Here is a 15257-nt window from a genome sequence, read left to right as displayed (position 1 = left end):
TCAGCGTAGATCCTCTGAAACACTTCACTGCAGGGCCCCATAAACTGGAGAGAATCAGCACTTTCTCAGCTGGAGTCCATGGCAGAAGCACTGTGGTATACAGTGAGAGGAATCCAGGACCAGGTGACAGGGAACTTCTACTGCCTTTGAGTTTTGGCTCTAAGATTTCAGCCAAGTCACCTTCTAAGTTTTAATTCCTTCATTTGTTTAAAAAAAAAAAAATAGGGCTAATACTCTTATGTAGTAGTCCTGATGTCACAGACTGTGTGGAATACTACATAAAAATGTCTGATATCAAAATGGTAGGAGGCAGAGAAAGAGAAAAAAAATGACTGAAGGTTGGATTCAAGCCAGGTACTTTAGTTACAGATGAGGCTCAGAGAGCTGTCTTAGGTCCATGGTTTGGCACATTCAAATGTTAAGTCAAGCTATTAATAAAGACATCTTTAATTAAATTTAAATAGCCTGCTTTTTCTAAAAGAAACATTTTTCAATTTAATAATTCTTTTTTTAAAATTTAATACATTCTTAAAGCTTACTGCTTAATCTCAAAAGCAGAGTAACCAGCCGAGAGAAATAAACATAGTTTTATAAATATCTCTTTCCAAATGTTTTTAATTAGCAGGCTAATAATAATCCATAGTAAAAATAATCTGCGTAATGTCTTCTGTTTTTCCAAAAGACTTTTCAGTACATGTAAGAGCAAAACAGGCACCAAAATACTTTCCAAAGATGAGTCTAAATTAGTTCTAACATATTAGATAAGCCCATTATTTAGAATTTAACTACAAAAATGTCTGACACATTGTTTATCCTTCTTTTGTTGAAAGGCTACTTTATGAATAGAGAGTAAATAAGTGCAAACAATACTTTAAAGAAGTCTGTAGACAAAACTTCCTCCAACAGAGACTTAATCCAAAATGTTACCCACAGATTTGAAAAAAAGTACTAAATACACTGAAGCATACTGAAAGAAGTTTTTTCAGAAAATAAAATACAAAATCAAGAAAGTGATTAAATGTTATAAATGCTTCAGCTGTTAAAATTCAAACTCTAAGAAGCATATACATTTAATCTATGTATTTACTTTGAAGAGTAATTTTATTGAAATATACATGTATCATAAAAGCTTAATAAAGGTTTCAACAATATTTGTCTATTAAACACACACACAAAAAATATTTAGGAAGAATCTGTATTACCTTTTGGTTACATGTGATAAAAACTGCTATAGTCATACTGTGTCATTTGACTTTACAGACTTAGTAACCTGAAGGTAGTGACTTGCATACTTTTAATCATTTTGGTATAAGTTAGATTTTGTTTTTAGTAGTTTCATATAATTTTTTATTAGAATTATTAGTTGGTTGTGAAATGTAAAGGTAAAATTAATATTTGATACTTTAGAGTCTCAGAACATGTCTTTATCAAAATAAATAAGCAATATTTTGCTTCCTAGATGAGGTAGATAAATGGAAATATTCTAGAATATGATCAAAACTTCAAAAGGAAAAAAATGGCAATCACCAATTCAACCAGTATGAATTAAATACCTGAAGAATGTTTTTTTACTTCTGAAATCTACACTATATGCTTCAAGTATAAGGTCTCTAAAACACATATGCTACTCTGAAGAACCTTGGTAAAAGAAAAGTCTTATTTTTCTTTTACTCCATCATTATTTAGTCTACCCCGGGGGAACTTATCCAGACTAGAAGCATTTTCAGTTATAAATTATTTTTTGCTTCACGTTTTTTTTCTTCATTATTTTCCCTTTACATGACCTAGATGGTGAAAAGACACCAGAAAAATCTATTATGATGTTGTAGATTGACATAATCTACAACAAATAATTATTTTGATAAAGAGTTAATGAAAATCTCCAGGTCTGCTAGAGAGTTATGAAGCCCAGTATTCATATCTTGACTTCTGAGAAAACTTTTAAGAGTATCTAAAGCAGCGATTGCCTCCGTTTTTGATGGTGAAGGGAGTTCAGTTCCCAGGGACCCTTCATCCTCCTCCTCATCTGATGCATAAAATCCAGTGTCGTCTGATTTGCTCTCTTTGGTCCACACGGAATCATCACCTGGCTCCCCTTCGCACGTCTCCAAGTCCTCATCCAGGGCTGCGTACTCCTCTATGGATAGACCTTCTGGAAACTCCACTCCCGCAGCATGTGCGTGGGCAACCAGGTCGAGGCCAGTGTCCGTCTCCTCCTTTGTCTCCTCGCTTTCTCGCTTCTGAGATTTGAACCCTGCCTCTTCATAACTCTTGACGATAGTCTCTGGGCTGATAGCCCTCCAGCAGAGATGCAGGGTATCCACTGCATCTAACAGAGAAAATGTAAATTCCCTGCTGCCTTCCACGGAGCTTAAAAACTTCCTGATGAGGCAGTGCCGATATTTGATTTTAAGACTTTTGATCACACCTTGTTTCATGGCTATGAACTTGGAAGGTAAGCACGAAGGGAAGAACGCTAACTCAATTGACTTCAGGTTCTTTACTTCTGGGTGTGCAGGGAAAGAGTCAACAAAAATCACCACTCTGCGTTGCTGGGCTTGGAATTTCTCATCGAGCTGGTGCATCCATTGTTCAAAAACCTCTGAGGTCATCCACGCCCTCCTGTTAGCTTCATAGCACACAGGCAGGGACTTGATGCCCTTAAAACAATGTGGGTTTCTGTTTTTTCCAATGACGAGCAAAGGAAGTTTCTCTGAGCCATCCATGTTTGTTCCAACCACCAGAGTGATTCTGTCTTTACATAACTTCCCAATTGAGCAAGTCTCCCCTTTAAATGCAAACGTATTCGTGGGTAACATTCTATAGAGCAGCCCGGTCTCTTTTATGTTAAAGACATTTTGAGGGTGGTAATCATTTAAATAGTAAGGAAGGACATTTTGGTGCCAGACAGTTGAAGGGTCTACTGGCACACCTGTAGCTTCTGCAGGCTGAGCTCTGAAGACCAAACCATACCTGGATTTAAATCGATCCAGCCACCCATTACTGCACTTAAAGTCATTGTGTCCCAGTTTCTGGGCAAAATCGTTAGCTTTCAGACGCAACATCGGCCCATTCACTGGCACATTCAGACACTGAGCAATTCGATACCACCTCATGAGCGCCTCTTCCAGGTCAGTGTAGAAAGCAGTCCTCAGTCTCTTCCTCTTTGGGTCAAATCTCAGAGACTCAAAGGCTTCTAGGACTTTATCTTTATTCTTCATGATAGAAGACAGTGAATTCTTCTTTATTCCATATTCAGCTGCAATCTCTGCTTTTTTCTTGCCACTTTCTACCGCATTGATAATGTCAATTTTCTCCTCAATGGACAGGCTTTTCTTTTTCTTCACTGTGACAGGCAGAGCTGAGGCATCCATGGAGCTTTCTGCCATCTCACCAGCCCTGAGGTAGCGGCTTCACCTCTTCCCAGTGTCTGCCTCTTTAATCAAATTTCTTTTCCAGGACGAAGCAAATTGTTGCCTTCTGCTCCACTTCATATATTAAAATGAAATGTCTAATTATCTTATTCCTCCGGGAACAGAGACTAGATCTGTTTCCAAGGCTCTGAATAAGCCAAGAGTTATAGGCTCCTAGAATTGTTTAGATGAGAAACTTCCCTTTATAGGACCTTCAGTTTATTCAGAGTTCCAGAAATCAAGCTAAAATAGAAATCTCATTATGTCAAAATGGCCTGGTCCTGCTGGTATATTTTTGGAACTTCAATCCTTTAAGATGATCCATTTTATCCATGTATGCATTCAACCTCCTATTAATTCTCCACAGAAGGCCTCAGAGATAAGAAGGAAAAGCATTCAGTAAAATTTCAGACAAAATGTTAGCCATTAATTTCGCAGTCTCTTCAGGTGAAGGGGAGAATGACGGACTCCTTCTAGAACTCGATGGTCTATCTTCCTTCTTGAAAATGGAAAAAAGGGAAAATGGCAGTTTTTAGCAATGACATGCTAATTGAATATCAGAATCATTAGACTAGTCATCTGTGCTTTAACAATATTGAAAAGCCCAGGAATATGCTTCTGAACTTACAATAACCGAAGCGTGCGGAAGAGATGCTTACTGCCGTCCTCAGAGGCCTCTCTGTAAAACGCTCTCTAAGGCTGCTCTGCACATCGCAGGTCTCTCTTGCCTTTGAACACTTCGTAATATATACTTCTGAGATAAATCAGACAGATTTATTCTGTTTGGAAAATGCAGACTTACCAAAATTAAAGCACTAAAAATGATCCTGGATTGATGACTGGTGGCTATTTTTCACATGAAGTCAGATTGACCCCTCTGGCTTCTCAAAGAAAACATGCTCCGACAGTGGTCACAAGGCTTGACTTTTAATAGCACACAGGAGACAAGTGTCTCCGTTGCTGGAGTCTGATAAAAAATGCTTCACTAAAATTCAGATCAAGGGTGGGCCTGGGAGGCAGTGCAGTGGAGAAAGCACTGCACTCTCTCAAGCGTAAGGTCCTGAGTTCGGTCCCCGGCATCACATGTGCCAAGGCAATGATCTGGTTCTTTCTCCTAAAAAATAATAAATGAATCTTTTTAAAAAATATTTTATTTTTTTATGTTTATGTTGGGCAGAGATGGAGAAATTTGAGAGGTAAGGGGAAGTGAAGGGAGAGAGACTTGCAATACTTATGAAACTTCTCCCTTGCAGATGGGAACTGGGGGCTTGAACCCAGGTCCTTACACACTACATTGTGTGGGCTCTACCAGGTGTGCCACTGCCTGACTTCCACAATTAAATAAATCTTTTAAAAAAATCTAGGATAAATTTCAGATTAAGCGGTCAAATGTTACAATCCTAAATTATATTGTACTTAAAAGCCAAGTTAACTTTTCGTACTAACTTGACACCTTAGTTAAACATGCAGAGGCCAGGAATAAGAAAATGACTGAGAGGCCATGCAGCAGAAAGTGAACTAGAAGAACAAGAAAGTGAACATGTGTCTTCAGGAGTCGGGAGTTCCACTTTTTATCTGTAATACAAAGGGCTTATCATAGTGTAAGGCTATGGACTTTGGTATTATAGACAGACCTGCACTTGACAGTTGAGGCCCTCATTCTGTACATATGGCATCCTGTACAGTCCCTGGCTCCCCTTTTTGTAAAACAGGGACCCACACAACATGCCTCACAGGGTTATCTCGCTATCAGGGTAAGTCAGTGGGAGGGTGCTAAGCAAGTCCCACAGTGCTTAGCATCTTCTAACATGCTCAGTAAATGTTTGGTGATGACATATTACCATTGTGATTTTTCTCTCTAAGCCTTTGTCCTGTGTTGTTCTACCAAATTCAGTTTACGAAATCCTACTTGCCAACAGAAACAAAAGTCTCACCATAAACTATGAACTGAAGGCAGAACACTCTTTATAAGCCAAACAGAACTATAGGGACCGTCACAGGACCCTGACGCCTCCCCCCACCTCACCCCCAAGAAGGACACACTCCTTTCTCAGGTAGTGTCTCTCCTCCCAGAATCTGTGGGCTGGCTCAGAACAGCAGATCAAGGGGGCATGCTGGTTTTCTGCGCGGTTGTTACTACTGTGGGAGACAGTGTGGGTAATCTACCCTCCAAGTTCCCTGTCCTCCCAGGCTTACAGTTAATAACTGTGCTTCTTGCTGCACATATTTCTGGTCCCAATTCCTCTGCTTTTGTTATCCAAAAATAATTGGCCCAATATTTATCATGGCAATCAACAGTTGTCATTGAAAATAAACAATAAAAAAGGCCTCAATAATAAGGACAGTCGCCACCTTTATTTCCAGACTGCTTTACTTTTCTGTATTTCAGACAACCCAGGAGAAAGGTGAAGCTGGATTTCAATGCACACACAGTCAGAATGTGGTTGAGTGCAACCTGCAACTCATGATTTGTTCTGTCGAGTGTGCTGTTCTTTTCAGGACACTGCAGTACACTGGAATCGTGTTGGGATGAACACATTCTATGTGCCCAGCAGCAAGTCAGAGTGGCATTCTCAATGCCTAGGCTGACCACCCTCCCACCCTCCAAAAAAGGTATTATCAGTCCTCCAGGGACAAGCAAGCTCTTACAATCTGTGAACACAAAGAGCCCACGTCCAACTCTTTGCAGAGTCCACGTTTCTACCTAGGGAAGATCAGACCACTTAAAAAGAAACACTCATATATAGGACCTTCTGTTCCTGTACTTAAAATGTATATATTGCAAATTTATAATTATTTCAAATAAAAACTTTAAATATCTTACTCTAAAATTATGTTTTCTTTCTTTTTTTTTTTATGCAGAGCTTTGCGCACATCTACCACTCCAGCCCACTTTTTCATTCAGACAGAGACACACACATAGAGAACAGACCAGAGGCTCCTCTAGTACTTCCCATGCAGTGCCAGGACTTGAACTTGGGCCACTCTATATACATGGCAAGGCAGGCACCATGCCCACTGAGACAGTTCTCTGGCCCAACAAGACCCGTTATTTTTAGGAAAAGGGAAAATCCAAGCAAAAACACTTTCCAAGAGAAAATACAAATCTCTCTACTTCTTCCTTCTTTCATCCTCTCCCTCCTTAAAAATTTTTTTTTTATTATCTTTATTTATTGGATAGAGACAGCCAGAAATCAAGAGGGAAGGGAGTGATAGAGAGGGAGAGAGACAGAGAGATACCTGCAGCCCTGCTTCACCACTCAGGAAGCTTTCCCCCTGCAGGTGGGGACGGGGGCTTGAACCTGGGTCCTTGTGCATTGGAATATACGTGCGTTCAACCAGGTGTGCCACCACCCGGCCCCTCTCTCCCTCTTTTACTTCCTTTCCCCTTCACTTATGTCATGTCTCAGAAATGAATCCTATTATATCAAGTAGCAAGGACTACGGAAAAGTTCATTTTAATTTCTTCCCTTTTTTTATTCAAAAAGCAATATGAGATATGATTAGAATGCACTTGATTATATTGATCAAAATGACATCAGTAATTATGCTGACTTAAGAAGGGTAATATTTTTCCTCAATTTTCCTTCTAAAACAGTAGTCAAAGATACGGTTTTTCAAGGTAGGATACAGAACATTTTCATTCCCCAAACAAACACTTTTCTAATGTCAAGCTAGACTTTTTCCCTTAAAAAGGGGTTAAGGCACTAGTCCCAGATGTAACTCAGTGGAGGAACACCTGGCTTGGATGTATAAGGCCCTGAGCTCAATCCTCTGGACCAAAATGTAAATAAATCTTAATTACATCTGAAAAATCCCTTTGCATGTAATAGAACTTAACCATGAGAAAGGCATATTGTGTTTGCAGGAGGAGGGAATCGTATAAGATTAAGGTCATTAGAAGTCACCTTAGAATCCAACCATACAAGAGCAATTCTCACATTTGTTGTTTTCATAACTGTAGATAAAATTGGAACTAGCTCAAAAGTGGAACAAAATGGATTGGGTAAATAAATTAACTAAAGGATGGACAGGAGTAGGAGAGGTAAGGAAACCATTTCTGCTGATAAAACTAGAGAGCAAAGCATGGAGGAAGGGAATTACAAGCAAGTCTGAAGCACATTGAATAGTGGTGTGTGTAACAAAAGCTTTGTATCTACATGTATTTTTTTGGAAATCACTGTTTCTATCAGCAGGTCAAGTAATTTCCAGGTTAGTGAACTTACCAGTCTACATCGGAACAGCAGAAATTACAAGGTGATTTCTTTGAATCTTTTTTTGAATCTTTGAATTTTTTTTTTTTTTTGGAATTGGCATATTGCACCAAAGTAAACATATTGCTTCTAGTTACTCAGGTTGGAATCCTAGTAACTGAGAAGACTAGCAGGTTGGTTTTGCATAGAAAAAAATCATTATAAAGCAAAGTTGTAGTTTGAATGGGTTGGTTCATATGCTTGTTCTTTTTGTGGATAAAGACAGACCCCATTAAGAAAAGGCCCCTTTGACCCCACCAATGTATCCTGGAGCTCCGCTTCTCCAGAGACCCACCCTACTAGGGAAAGAGAGAGGCAGACTGGGAGTATGGACCAACCAGTCAACATCCATGTTCAGCGGGGAAGCAATTACAGAAGCCAGACCTTCCACCAACTGCAACCCACAATGACCCTGGGTCCATGCTCCCAGAGGGATAGAGAATGGGAAAACTATCAGGGGAGGGGATAGGATATGGAGATTGGGTGGTGGGAATTGTGTGGAGTTGTACCCCTCCTACCCTATGGTTTTGTTCATTTTTCCTTTCTTAAATAAAAAATAAATTTAAAAAAAAAGGCCCCTTTATACAGAGATGCTTATTTGGGGGTTTCAGTATTGTTATGTTTAAGGAGAGTTGTCTTGGAGAACTCAGATGACAAATAGCATTTACTTTGGAAACACTTGTAGTATCCAGAGGACTGCCTATTAATAAGAGCACAAGAGTGCTATCAAGTACTGGAATATACCTTTTACAATGCTGAAATTTCCCAGCAATTTGTAGAGGCAGAGTTCTGCCCCTGGGAACTTAGTTCTTAAAAATGCCTTGTCTAGAACAACAAAAAGACTCCCTTAGGGACCCTCCTGCACTGCTGATGGGAATGTAAATTGGTCCAATCTCTGTGGAGAACAGTCTGGAGAACTCTCAGAAGGCTAGAAATGGACCTACCCTATGATCGTGAAATTCCTCTCCTGGGGATATAACCTAAGGAACCCAACACACCCATCCAAAAAGATCTGTGTACACATATGTTCTTAGCAGCACAATTTGTAATAGCTAAAACCTGGAAACAACCCAGGTGTCCAACAACAGATGAGTGGTTGAGCAAGTTGTGGTATATATACACAGTGGAATACTACTCTATAAAAAATGGTGACTTCACAGTTTTCAGCTGATCTTGGATAGATCTTGAAAAATTCATGTTGCACAGCTAAAGAAACTATCACACAAACAAAGAGACCCCTCACAGAATGGGAGAAGATCTTTACATGCCATACATCAGACAAAAGATTAATCACCAAAATATACAAAGAGCTCAACAAACTTAGCACCAAAAAAGCAAATGACCCCATCCATAAATAGGCAGAGGATATGAACAGAACATTCACTCCAGAGGAGATCCAAAAGGCTAACAAATACATGAAAAACTGCTCCAGGTCACCCATTGTCAGAGAAATGCAAATAAAGACAACACTGAGATACCACCTCACCCCTGTGAGAATGGCATACATCAAAAAGGACAGCAGCAACAAATGCTGGAGAGGCTGTGGGGACAGAGGAACCCTTTTGCACTGCTGGTGGGAATGTAAATTGGTCCAGCCTCTGTGGAGAGCAGTCTGGAGAACTCTCACAAGGCTAGACATGGACCTTCCATATGACCCAGTAATTCCTCTCCTGGGGTTATACCCCAAGGACTCCATAACACCCAACCAAAAAGATGTGTGTACTCCTATGTTCATAGCAGCACAATTCATAATAGCTAAAACCTGGAAGCAACCCAGGTGCCCAACAACAGATGAGTGGCTGTGAAAGCTGTGGTATATATACACAATGGAATACTATGCAGCTACTAAGAACAATGAACTCAACTTCTCTGACCCATCTTGGTCAGAGCTAGAAGGAATTATGTTAAGTGAGCTAAGTCAGAAAGATAAAGATGAGTATGGGATGATCCCACTCATCAACAGAAGTTGAGAAAGAAGATCAGAAAGGGAAACTAAAGGCAGGATCTGACTAAATTGAAAGTAGAGCACCAAAGTAAAAACGCTGTGGTGACCGGGAGGATGGACATGTGGTTTCCTGGGCTGGCAAGGTGTGGGGGTGGGGGTGGGAGTCAGGGGTGGGTGGGTGGGATGGGACACAATCTTTTGGTGATGGGAATGGTGTTTATGTATACATCTATTAAATTGTAGTCATAGAAATCACTATTTAGTTAATATGAGAGGGGGGGAAACTGATTGTATGTCTAACAAAGGGACTTTTCAAAGTTAACCCAATGACCAAATAATGTGATGATAACAGTAACTATCCATTGTCTTCTCGAACCCTAAGACAGCAGGAACCTCACATTTCTACTATAGAGCCTAAACTTCCCCCAGTCCTGGGACCCTAAGATATGGCCCACTTTCCCGTATGCTTCTCCCAATTCTTATCAAATAATATTGCATCCGCTGATCGCAACCTAATCAACGCAACAAGTGCCACCCCAGCATGCTTCACTTCAGACTGTGTCCAGAGACTTCAGGTGTGGAATGACAACCCTTCAGCTTCATCACTCGGGTGAGACCTTTCCTTGCATAGTATTCTCTAATTCCATCCCAGGTGTTTCACTTCCTAACAAAGTCCCAAAACCTAGATATAGACCAGGTTCCAGGAGATAGAGCATATGTTTACACATATCCATAAACTAGGGCAAATATATACCTGAAAGCAGTAGTACACTAGAGTTTGCAGTGAGTACCCCCCAACACTTCATCTCCACTATTCCAACCTTTGGGTCCATGATTCTTCAACAATTTGTTTGGCTTTGTATGTTAACTCTCTTTTCAGCCTCCAGGTTCCAGATGCCATTAGGATGCTGGCCAGGCTTCCCTGGACTGAAGACCCCACCAATGTGTCCTGGAGACCCACTTCCCCAGAGACTCACCCTACTAGGGAAAGAGAGAGGCAGACTGGGAGTATGGATCGACCAGTCAACACCCATGTTCAGCAGGGAAGCAATTACAGAAGCTAGACCTCCCACCTTCTGCAACCCACAACGACCCTGGGTCCATGCTGCCAGAGAGATAGAGAATGGGAAAGCTATTGGGGAGGGGATGGGATATGGAGACTGGGTGGTGGGAATTGTGTGGAGTTGTACCCTCCCATCCTATGACTTTGTTAATGTCTCCTTTCTTAAATTAATTAATTAATTAAAAAAAGAAAAATTCATGTTAAGTTAAATAAGTCAGAAACAGAAGGATGAATATGGGATGATCTCACTCTCAGGGAGAAGTTGAAAAACAAGATCAGAAGAGAAAACACAAGTAGAACCTGTACTGGAATTGGCCTATTGCACCAAAGTAGACTCTGGGGTGGATGGGGGGGAGAATACAGGTCCAAAAAGGATAACAGAGGACCTCTTGAGGGTTGTATTATATGGAGAACTGGGAAATGTTATGCATGTACAAACTATTGTATTTACTGTTGAATGTAAAACATTAATTCCCCAATAAAGAAATTTTTAAAAAGACTCCCTTAGATCTACTTATATATCTTAGCTATAAATTATATAGGTAACACTTTTATGTATAACACATTTATACCCATACAATTCTCTCAATCTTTTTCTTTAACTCTATATCTTTATTAATGATGTCATCTTCTGTTGTAATTTAACTTAAAAAGGGTTTTGGTTGGGGGCTGCTGCACATAAAAGGATTCACAGCAGGGAACTGGGCACTGGTTTAAGCACTACTACGATCATCATCTCTGGCATTATGCTATTCCACTGCAGAATACTGTGCCCCAGTATGGTTCCGTAGCCCCCATGTCCACTTGGTCGATTCCAAATTATATTCCTCCATGAGGATAATTTCTGGAACCATCCGTTCCACCCCGGTTCCATGGCTGCCAGTTCTTAGCAACATCGACTCGCCAGATATTTGTCGGGATGCGGCATCATCTAAGTTCATTTCCCACGTCTACGCTCGACCGGACCTGCCAATATACGCGGATATCTTCGCCCACCCTGTCCAACGCTTGACCTCTTGTCATCCAATCTGGTCCCCTACGCCTACACTGAACTTCTCTGTTCCAGACTCTTGGAAACAGAGTTGGCAGTCAGCTGAGGTAAAGAACAAACACCTCATCACAGACCCCTGCAAGCGTCAACCCGGCTTTGACCTAGCACGTTATGATTGGGCCCTCCTCAATCGCTATCGAACAGGCCATGGCCGGTGCGCCGCTATGTTCCATCGCTGGGGAGCCAGAGACGACCCGAACTGCCCCTGCGGCTCCAGACAGACTATGACCCACATAGTCAACGACTGCCACCTCTCCAGATTCAAAGGAGGTCTCGAAACTTGACATCAGGCTCAACCTGACGCTGTTGACTGGCTACGGAAGAAGGGCAAACGCTAGAAGAAGAAGAAGCAATACAAGGTTTATTAGGGTGAAACAGATAAAAGGCAAAGTAAGCACTTATCAGCAAGGGTTAAGAGTACGCTAGGTCCATAAATATAGTTATCAAACGTTTAGTCCCATAAGATAAACAATTATCAGCTCTGGTAAAGGTTGCTTCTGTCTGTAGAGGGGTCTAAAAGTTTACCAGCTAGCAGAGTCACACGTGTTCACTTCCCAGGAGCAGTGGCCGTGGCGGATACCTGGCGCACCTCTGCAGAGATGCTTCTGACCAGGAGAAGCAGCAGCAGCCAAAGAGAGCGACCTGCTCCAAGTCGGGTGCTGTCATGCCTTCCCTTCTCTGAAGCACCTCCTCGGGGTGACGTCATTTGTATGCCGACAGTCCCAAACTCCTGTTGGGGTCACCACAATCTTCTCTAGTACTTTTCACCTTTTCTACATCTTTTTTCCCCCTTGATTTTCTTATATATAATACTTTGAGGTTCTCTAATTTGGTGTTTGTGTTCAAGGACTCTTGCTGCTAATAGTTGATATCTGTCAACAACTGACCTGAATTTTTCTGAATGATAACTACTGGAGGGTTCGCTCATATGTGCAATATAAAGAATGGAGACACATGAACTTGTTAAAAGGGTGGCGAGGTAGTCAAACTGTTGCTAAGTTGTGAAAACTTTGGTGGTGGGGGGAGGCGGTGCACAGAACTGTGTTGGTGGGTGCGCGTATGGAGCCACACCTCTGTAATCATATGCTCCAGTAAAACACTGTTAAATTCCTACTAAATCCTAGTTTTAATAAAGTGTCTTGTCCAGGGGTGAAGTGTGTAATAAAAAAGGGTCTTGTCAACCACAATGACAGGTCCAGGCAGAGGCATGAAGGCGGCATAGCAGGCAACTCCACATCTCTGCCAGAAGGGTCCTAGGAAGGGTCCACATGTCTTGCACCCCCTTGGGGGCCGAGGACAGGGACAGCGCAGCACAAGTGCAGGTTGGGGCCTCAACTTAAGAAACGACAAAGAGATCAAAGAAGGAAACAGGAACCATCCTTTGGGTCTGCAGGCAGGAGAGTTATCTGCTTAGGAAGTTAATAGGATGGGGCTGGAGGTAGACAGCATAATGGTTCTTCAAAAAGACTTTTACACCTGAGGCTCCAAAGTCTCAGGTTCAATCCCCAGCACTGCCATAAGCCAGCGATGAGCAGTGTTCTGGTTGTTCTCTGTATGTATCTTTCTCTCTGTGTCTGTCATTAAAGTTTTTTTTTAAAAAGGAAGCAACAGGACAGGTCAAGGGGGTAGGAGAGAAGTTGCAGGAAAAGTAAAGTCTCTCGGGCAGTGACCACAAAGGCAGAGCGAGTGATAAGAACTGGGGGGCAGGGGACTATGACTGGAAGGAGGAGGTGCTCCGGGCGTCGGGGCGGGAGACCTCCGCCGGTTGCGGCGCCCTAAACCCCGCGTCCCCTCCAATCTCCCGCCGCCGGCTCACCGTCTGCTGGGGGGGGAGGGCGCCTAGCGCGGGGGGCTGGGGGATGTAGGAAAGTTGGGGTGCTCCGGACTCCCGGAGGCCTCCGACCCTTGCAGGCCAGGAGGGAGCGCCCCTCCGCGTGCCCCAGCTCCAGCAGGTGCGGGTAAGCCCGCGCGCAAGAGCCCGCAGCGGCCAGGCGACAACCTCGCCCTCCCGCCGAGTCCCGGAAGTGGTTGCTAGGGCCGCGTGGGAGGGGCGGGGCCAGCCTCCTCGAGAGGGGCGGGGCGGCCTCGTGGGAGGCGCCCCGACACCATCGAGACGTAGCCAAGCCCGGCCCGAGCGAGGGACAGAGCGGCCGTCCAGGGCGCAGGCCAACGCGACTTCCGGTCTCTTATTTCCGGCTCCGCTGCTGCCGGGGTTGGCGCTGGAGGGCGGGTGGAGAGGCTGGCCGAGTGCGCGTCCCCGGCGGTTGGTCAGTGGGAGCCTGTGACAGCTGCGCCAGATCCCCGCCTCCGGGGGACCGAGGTGCGCGGAGGGAGAGGAAGAAGGAAAAGGCCCGGGTCACGTTTCCACTCCCTTCTGGCCGGAGTGGAGGTGATTCCCGACAGCAGCGCCAGGGATCATCCTCGACGTGCGAGCTGCCGGGCTGCCAGCGGACAGGTGAGGGCGACGCCGGCCGCAGGCAGGAGGCGGGGCGGACACGTCGCCCGGGGGGCGGGGGTTGGCCGTCGCGGGCCAGGGCACAGCTTTCCTTAGCCCCCAACTCCCCGGCCTTTGGCTTCTGCCCACCCCCATCCCCCAGCGTGCCCCCATCCCCCGAAACAACGGGGTGGAAGGCATGGATCACCCATTCCAGGCCGGCTTTGCTTGCATTCGGTGGGCAATGCAAGGGGTTGTTGCAAGATCCAGGGCTTGCTCGGGCGGGGGCGGGGGGCGCCTGCTGGGGTCCAGCCCTGACCTCTGGCCCTGCCCGCGTCCCCCCACTTTCTCATGGAGAGAGTCCCGGGGAAGCTGGACGGCCGGGGCAGGGAGGAGCCTTGTCGGGGTTTGGGGGAGGATTGTGCGCCACTTCTCCCATCTAGGAAGACGAAAGCCTGGGACTTTTTTTTTTTTTTTTTTTTTAGGGCAGCTTCTAGAAATGCCTTTCCCTTTTATTTTTATGATCACTTCCTTTGCTTTGTTCTTATCTCTTCCTTGAGCTCTTTGACCTCAGAAAGTTTGTAGTTTAGACTTCCTGCAACTTTTAGCCACCCCTTCCCCTTCAATAGGGTTGACACCCCCTCCCCCTTCTTCGTTTTTCTTCTAGGTTAAAGTGTTACCGATCCTGATCCTCTAACTTGATTCTTATTTGATCAGGGAAAAAAGGAAGCGTGGCAGGACTGTTCGTAAACTGCCGCTGTCACCAGCAAGGGCGTATTCCCGTTTACTTGTCGTTTTGATAGCTTGGCATAACATTGGGCACCACAACTGGTTACCTGAAATCAGCCAGGCTTTCTCTAAAAGTCCTGCAGGACTTGGCTTTATCTTCACTGCTACAGCTTTCCCCTGCTTCTGTTAACAGGTCGTTCCTATTTGGAATGCTTGTTGGGTTAGTTTCTGGATCAGTGTTGGAAAAGTTTCCACGTGAATGAATGGGAATACCATTCCCTGAAGCTGTTTTCCCATATTCTCAGAGGAGATGTATGACCTTCAGGTAGAATCAAGCCCACTCCTTAATGTCTTTTTTGAAATGAATGA

General features: G+C 43.8%; 2 protein-coding genes across 10 annotated transcripts in view; one reads left to right on the top strand and one right to left on the bottom strand.

Moving 5' to 3' along the window:
• Positions 1 to 1633: 1633 nt before the first annotated feature.
• Positions 1634 to 13993, bottom strand: TIGD4 (tigger transposable element derived 4). 2 transcript variants are annotated; one of them, XM_007529455.3, is made up of 2 exons: positions 13542 to 13993; positions 1634 to 3912 (listed from the first exon to the last, which is right to left on the bottom strand). In XM_007529455.3, the coding sequence occupies exon 2, from the start codon at positions 3387 to 3389 to the stop codon at positions 1854 to 1856; it is 1536 nt and encodes a 511-aa protein (XP_007529517.1). In that variant the 5' UTR covers positions 3390 to 3912; positions 13542 to 13993; the 3' UTR covers positions 1634 to 1853. The 2 variants fall into 2 exon arrangements, with proteins under 2 accessions (XP_007529517.1, XP_060034921.1); XM_060178938.1 differs by lacking the exon at positions 13542 to 13993 and adding an exon at positions 4216 to 4322.
• ARFIP1 (ADP ribosylation factor interacting protein 1) overlaps positions 13913 to 15257 on the top strand; it is a 123188-nt gene continuing 121843 nt past the window's right edge. For 5 of the 8 annotated variants that reach the window (XM_060178943.1, XM_060178944.1, XM_060178941.1 and 2 more), the window contains exon 1: positions 14051 to 14180. The gene's annotated coding sequence lies outside the window, so the exon portion shown is untranslated. Of the gene's footprint in view, positions 14181 to 15257 lie in introns of all 8 variants that reach the window. The other 3 variants (XM_060178948.1, XM_060178945.1, XM_060178946.1) reach the window with 2 other exon arrangements.

Source organism: Erinaceus europaeus, chromosome 19 (assembly GCF_950295315.1).
Source record: "Erinaceus europaeus chromosome 19, mEriEur2.1, whole genome shotgun sequence".
NCBI lineage: Eukaryota > Metazoa > Chordata > Mammalia > Eulipotyphla > Erinaceidae > Erinaceus > Erinaceus europaeus.
This window is presented reverse-complemented; position numbering and strand designations above follow the sequence as displayed.